At 37.6% G+C, this 7,173-nt stretch overlaps 1 protein-coding gene across 3 annotated transcripts in view; it reads right to left on the bottom strand.

Moving 5' to 3' along the window:
• The window catches only part of Adgrb3 (adhesion G protein-coupled receptor B3), a 704,417-nt gene that overhangs the window by 350,541 nt on the left and 346,703 nt on the right, over positions 1–7,173 (bottom strand). For all 3 annotated transcript variants that reach the window (XM_026785468.1, XM_026785467.1, XM_005359883.3), the window contains exon 12: positions 5,924–6,032. In XM_026785468.1, the coding sequence (XP_026641269.1) occupies positions 5,924–6,032 (109 nt within the window). The remainder of the gene's footprint in view (positions 1–5,923; positions 6,033–7,173) is intronic.

Here is a 7,173-nt window from a genome sequence, read left to right on the forward strand (position 1 = left end):
GAGAGGGAGGGGGAGAGGAGTGGGGGGAGGGCAGGAGGAGTGGGAGGCTGGGAGGAGGCGGAATTTTTTTTTCTCAATAAAAAAAAAAGAAAGAAAGTGATACACATGGAGATATTTTTTTAATTAAATATGTGTTGAAACTTTTTACTTAATCAGTTTTGGAAGAAAACTATTGGAAGATATATTGGTTTCCCTACCAAATTAATTGGACCACAGACCTTCTTAACTTGATGAATTAAAATTATAATCTTAAGCATAACTTATTATCCTCAATCTTAAGACTATTTTAAGACTATCAAGGGGTAAGGAAGAGGAATTATGAGAGCCAGAGGCATTGAGGATACTGGGAGAGCATGGCCCGCAGAATCAGCTAAGCAAAGCTCATAGTGAGTGGGGGCAGCTAATAGAGATTGAAGTGGCAATTGTGGAGCCTGAATAGGTCTGTACTAGGTCCTATGAATATATGTTATAGCCCTTGGCTTGGTGTTTGGGGAGGACTTCTGACAGTGGGAGTGGGTGGGGCTCTGATTCCTTGGCATGCTCTGGGAACCTTTTTTTTCCTACTGGGTTGTATTGTCTGTCCAGCCTTTATGTGAGGGTTTGTGCCTAGTCATATTGTAACTTGTGCTGTGTTTGATTGATGTCCCTGGGAGGCCTGCTCTTTTATAAAGGAAAAGAGGTGGTGTGTGAGTAGAGGGGAATGAAGGGAGGGGAAAGTGTAGTCAGGCTATATTGTATGAGATAAGAATAAATAAAATGGAAAAAGGAAGACTACCATTCTCAAAAGTGACATCTTTGGAGGCAGTTACATTATGGGTTCTAAGCTCAGGTCCATCATTCCAGTACATTCTGCAATTATCCATCACTGAATTATGCAAATTGATGCTAGTAGACAAACCTTGGGAATTCCTGTTTGTACAGAATAGTTCCCAGTTCCAACCACCAAGCTATACCAAGGTCTTAGGCAGTGCTTGGAGGCAAATCAGAGATATGTAAGATCTCTTTTCAGTGTCAGTCATTGATTTTGTTTGGGATTTTTATTCATAGAATATAAGCTTTAGATTATGGATAATGAGACTATATAAGAATTCAAAACAGCTGAATATTCATACTATTCTTATGCAAGATTAAAGGCAATTGAGGTTAGTGGTATAAAGGATAACAAATATAGTGAACACATCTTATTGCAAATGAGTTATACAAAATAAACATACAACAATAGTTAAAATTAAGGTAAGCAATAAATATTTATGATGTTTTAGTTATGGACAAAATACTCTGCAGCTAATAATAATAATTCTATAGGTAATTTGATATGCTATTATTCTGAAATATGTTAATCCAAAATTTAAACATATTTGATTCTGAAATATGTTTTGGTTCCTTTATATAATTTTAAAATACATTCCCCAAACCTGTCTGATATTGATCTGGTGATATATTTTATTATTTTATCTTTGAAACATCTTTATATCAAACAGACAGGCCTCAAACACCTCAGACAAGTGTTGAGATTAGTAATAATAATAACCCTGATTTATCCAGAACTCCATTGCCTTTATGTGAAGATAATTGTAACACGCTGAATAAAAGAAAATCTTTCTTAATCACAGTAAAATTAAGACAGGAAGCTTTAAGCAAATAATAAAACTGTAAATCTTCATGAAATCAATTTGTGTAATAATCAAGAAGACAATTTCTTTGTTCCTTACTAATTTTCATCTACAAAGACAAATATGCCATTTGCACAATACAGTTATTGTTGGCTCAGTAGGAAACACTGTTTGTGTGGTGGGTTGTTCCTCTACAGACTCTCATGAAATGCTACAGTAACAGCAACTATTGTGTGTGCTTACTATTTTATAATCTATTAAAGTGATCTGAGCAATCCATTGTGCCCTGGAAGGTGTTTGAAAAAACCACCACAGTAGAACGCCTAGGTGTCCCCTAGAAACATTCTGTAATGTTCCATACAAATCTAACACATGTTCAGGATACTTTGCAACTCAATAGCCTAGAAAAATGCATACACGATAATGAAGCTTCATTTCCCCCAAATTATTGATGTCTAATATTTCAAATTATATTTGATAGATAGCAAGGAATGCTTGGTAAATGTAAAAATCAGCATGCTTTACAGAAGTGTGTGAATAAACACACGATAGCCTATGAACACTAAAACAAGTGTCTGAAGAGGGAAACACGTATGTATGCATATATATCTTCATAAGTTTGTAATGTGTGATTCATTTCTACTGAAATATTCACTCCTGGGTGAAAGAGGGACTGTTGTTATAAGACTCGGGATGCCAATGAAACCTACAAGGCTAAAGAAGCTCAGAACCTTACAAGACTCAGGACATCCAGAAAGTTAAGCCTCTACATGAGGGTACATATGCAGTAGACAACTGCTGCAGGTAGGTATATTCTCCCCTGGAGGCACCTTTATGTTCGGCAGTGTTCCAGAAATGTGTAGGAGGGCCTGCTTGTTCATCCCCACCGCCTGGCTACCTTAACCCCGAAATAACCACACAGAAACTGTATTAATTAAATCACTGTTTGGCCCATTAGCTCTAGCTTCTTATTGGCTAACTGTTATATTAATTTAACCCATTTCTATTTATTTGTGTACTGCCATGTGGCAGTGGCTTACCCGGGAAAATTCCCAGTGTCTGTCTCTGGCAGCTCTATGGCATCTCTCTTACTCTTTTTCCTCCCAGCATTCTGTTTAGTTTTCTCTGTCTATCTCAGTTCCCCTATAGCTCTGCTATAGAGCCAAGGCAGTTCCTTTATTAACCAATGAAAGCAACACAGACAGAAGGACCTTCTATACCAGAATTGGAATTTTCATGAGTTTTATTCACAATGTGGTAGGCTTCTCAGTAATGTAGGTGCCTTTGATGATCCTCTAAATAACCAAATAACCACTCACTCATGTTCTTGTAAGTAAGCCCAGTAAACACGGTAGTTCACCAAGCCATACTTCCATGGAATATTTTTTAAGTCTGTCATTGGTGCTCTGTCTCAGTTCAACAGACATTTGTTTACATGTTTTCAGGAAAAGCTGCATAACACAACTGCAGTCTGAACAAGGTTCACAGAATTAAAGATGACTTTGTAAAGAGCAGTTGGATGGCTCCTAACTTAGGTGATAAAGCAGTATCTGGGACTGTAATGTTTGGGGACAATTCCAAAGTGGCTACCTTGCCCCATATGATGTGGGGTATATGTCTCCTTGCTGTAGTGACAGGTGTGTGCCCCTTGCTATGCAACTGCATTCAGTTGGCATATACTGAGCCACCTGAGAGTAGAGAATCCTGAAATGTGGAGAGTCCCTGGTGCTATCTTGTAGTATTGCGGTTTTCATTTGAAGAATGGGATATCCTCTAAATGACCTATGAACTAGAAAATATATCATAATCCCTGGAGATATCACACAGGAGATGGGATTATTAGTGGGCTGTGGTAGCAACTGCACAGCACTTTCTCTGGGTGATAACATTTGTAACTTGGGCTCATGTTTCTGCCTACAAAGAACTTGTAGACACAAGGAAGGTAGTGCAAATGGGAAGTGCACATGGAGACACTATTTTCTGCAGTAGTCTCTGGTTCAGAGGAAAAATATCGAGAACAGAGAATGAGATGGAAGTGTTGACTTGCTGTTTCCGGCAGCCAGCTATATGTAAGGGAAAAAAGTAGAAGTTACATCTGCACTAAAAAGTCCATTGTGGGCTCTCTAAACATAGAACCTTGGAAAGATTCAGATAGAGATGGAGACAAAAATGATCGAAAATATTTCTTAACTATGGCCTTTAATACAGAAATGGAAAATTCATGATCTAATGCACAGATGTGTGTCTTACTAATCGTTCAGTATAAGGAGCCATGGTAATTGTTTGGGTTGTGAAAGGCTTTTGAACAAGAAATGAATGGTTTTAGAGTTTGGCTCGTATAGTTGTGAGACATAGCTGCAGATGGGATCAGTCAGAGTGCCATGGAATAGAGAAACTGAATAATTCAACTAACTACTCATGCCTTCTTGAGACAAAGGCTGAATAATCAAAGGCAGTATGGGGAAATTAGTCCCTGACAGACAAGCTCATAAAAGCCATTAGGGACAGTTAGCTATTGCCAACTGAGATCATCAAAAGTACTAGGGACTGAATGATTGCAGGGAAAAAAAAGTTAGTGTGGAAAATGTGCATTTTACAGGGGGATTTGATGACTAGCTCACCTAGTTTGAGAGAAATGTGATCTTAGGAGAATAAAGAAATAACTTCATCAGTGCCCTTGAGACTTGCATGATGCTTCACGTTTTTCTAAATATCACGATCAGGGCTCTAGCATATCTGGATGATTTAAACTCATATATAAGCTGAGTTTATAAGGCACAAAAGCACTCAGGGGGAGATGAAGAAATTTGTAAAGATATAAAAAGAGAAACAGACAATGGATCCTATCCAAGTTACTCAAAAACAAATGTGACAAGATTTTAATTGAACTGGTGTTTCCAAATAAAAAATATACTTAATATGAATTTTTTCAAGGGACAGTTTAGCTGTCCTTAGTGACAGATGGACAGTTTGAAGCCATTGTGCAATGCCTAGAGTCTCTCAGACTCTAGAATACAGACCCAGCTCTGGGAGGAATAACCTAGATCATAGCTTTTCTCCACCTTAGTCCTTAGGTATGTCAAGCAATATGAGCCATCCATATCATAACCATCATGGGTAGAAAGATGTCATAGCCACACAGTTGTGCCCCAGAGAGATAAAGCTGAGGGTTTGTTAGTGGAAAGTGACTTTGAATCATGGATGCCTAGATGGGATGGTGAACTCATCCACACCACCAGGTCTAACATTGTTCTTACAATAAAACAGTCAATATAAGTGATACTTCACTGGATCTAGAATTTCTTTTTTACTTTCTTCCTTCCAAATCCACAAATCCATTCACATTTGTTTAAAATGACAGTAGTCAATATGAAATCCTGTCCACACTCTATAAAACATTTCATTAATATAATGCTAACCTCTGAGTGTTTTACAAATCTGGGACATCTTAGAATAACAGTAAAGACAACAACGAAAGAGTCTGTGAAAAGAAGCACTATATTGTTGGAAAATGTCACTCACAGGGGCCATGAGGTCACTGAGGGAAGATCTTACTCCTAGCAGTATCCATAAGCCATGATGGTTATTGAGATGAATGTTGGTTGCATACCAGAATGGTTAGACATCCAAATCACCTTCGTCAGATTTCAAGCAACATCAAGGAGGAGGGGATAGAAGCAGTGTAAGAGGCAGGGGAAGAAATTTCAAGTAGGCATTTGTGCCACATTAAAACATTCCCTCACGGAGGGTAAGAAGGGAGCTGAGAAAGTTACTAGACACAAAAGTCTTGCCTTCAGGTTATGCTCATTAGTAAACCATTGGGGAGAGAGGAGACCTTTGGGTGGGATTGTGTGCGGTTCGAGTAGGAAACGAGGCAAGGTGCTTTTGTAAGTTGTCATCTACATAGGCGTAGGTCATTCAGTGAGGCAGCAGCCTTTGGATTAGCCAGGCTCTTATAAGTAATCCCTTATGTAGGCTCTTAGCAGTAGATATAGGAAACACATTGATTACCCAGGTTGGATTTAGGTGACATAATATTGCTTTGTCCTGCAGTTAATGCCCTGCCTTGGGTGAGCAGATGTTTCCTCATCTTTCCCTAAGGAAAGTGATGTAATGATATGTATTTAAACGGAGTACACACTTAATGTACCTGGGACTTGGTCTACCTAAAACACAGCCATTGGATTTCCACAATGTCTTCCTCCACATACACCTAAAGCCTTGAATAAAGACATTACATTTGAAAATGTGTGCTGCAAACTCTGGCATTTAATTTCAGTAAAATTTCGAGTAATACTCCTATTTCTTACCTACATTTCCAGTCATTAGGTATGAGTTTTGAAAGTCCATCATCCCCAATCCAACAATGTGTATAAAATCTTCAATCACCTGCATTAACTCTATTGAGCCTGGATAAATCTGGAAAAATAAATGCAAGTTATACTAAATGAAAAGTCTACATAAAGAAATATAGAACAAGAAAGCAAGACATCCTTACATAATAAAAACACTATTGAGTTCTGCTTTATTTGGAGAAATGTCTACAACTGGAATCATCTGCTAGCTTTTAAATTAATAATTGATTCTGATACCAGATGTCACACAGCCAGAACTTTGGAAGTGACGTGATACACTAATTAATCTATCCAGAAGCTCAAGAAAACTTAAAATGTCTAGTAGATTGTCTACACACAAATATCATCATTTTATTTTTCATAAAATCCCTGGACTAAAAATAAAACACTGAAATTGAATTTAGCGGTTTTAACTTAATATCTATATGGAGAACACGAGAAGAAAAATACAAGTATTACTGCTATCATGAAGACATTTAAAAATAGTAAATCCTTGGATAGTCAATACCTTGTGAGAAATATTTACTTCTAATAGTTGTACTAGTTATTATATGAACAACAATAGCAACAATTATAGGATTATAATCATAGCTACAATATAAATAATTTACAAGCATGCATGAAGGAAACAAACCTATGAGAGTTTTATACTTATTGTAGGCTAAAAATAGAATCTCAAAGAAGCTAATAATGTAGCTGAAGTCATTATGTAAGTCTGATAGTAATGGAGGCAGAATCTGTCTTTTCTCTCATCTGTCATCTATGTGATTCTGTACCTGTGTTTTCCACCTATCTACCCAGTTACCTATCCATCTACCTAATAGCAAGTCAATTTAGGCCCACGCTTTGAGCGTGCCCACCAACAGCACCGCACACACAAAAGGACTGGTTTTCTCAACCATACCATAACCTGGCAAAAGCTCTTAGTGTATGTAACAACAAAGACATCCAAGAACATATATACATTGTATCATGTGTAAGCATTTGCATCACTGCAGCATCTAAATGGGAAAATTATGTGCTTCAAATTCCAGTTACTCTATTTTATAAATTCCCAAGTGGGAGAGGAAGAGACCTCATTTGCTGGATAGCATAAGGCAAAAGCTGTGAGGTGCTGTAGGAATTCCTTTAGCCAGTGGCCTTTAAGATACCAGCCCACTTGGGCATGGCTTCTTATAATACTATAAATGTTGATGTAATCGCTT

The sequence above is a fragment of the Microtus ochrogaster genome, linkage group LG2 (assembly GCF_000317375.1).
Source record: "Microtus ochrogaster isolate Prairie Vole_2 linkage group LG2, MicOch1.0, whole genome shotgun sequence".
In the NCBI taxonomy this organism is placed as follows: domain Eukaryota; kingdom Metazoa; phylum Chordata; class Mammalia; order Rodentia; family Cricetidae; genus Microtus; species Microtus ochrogaster.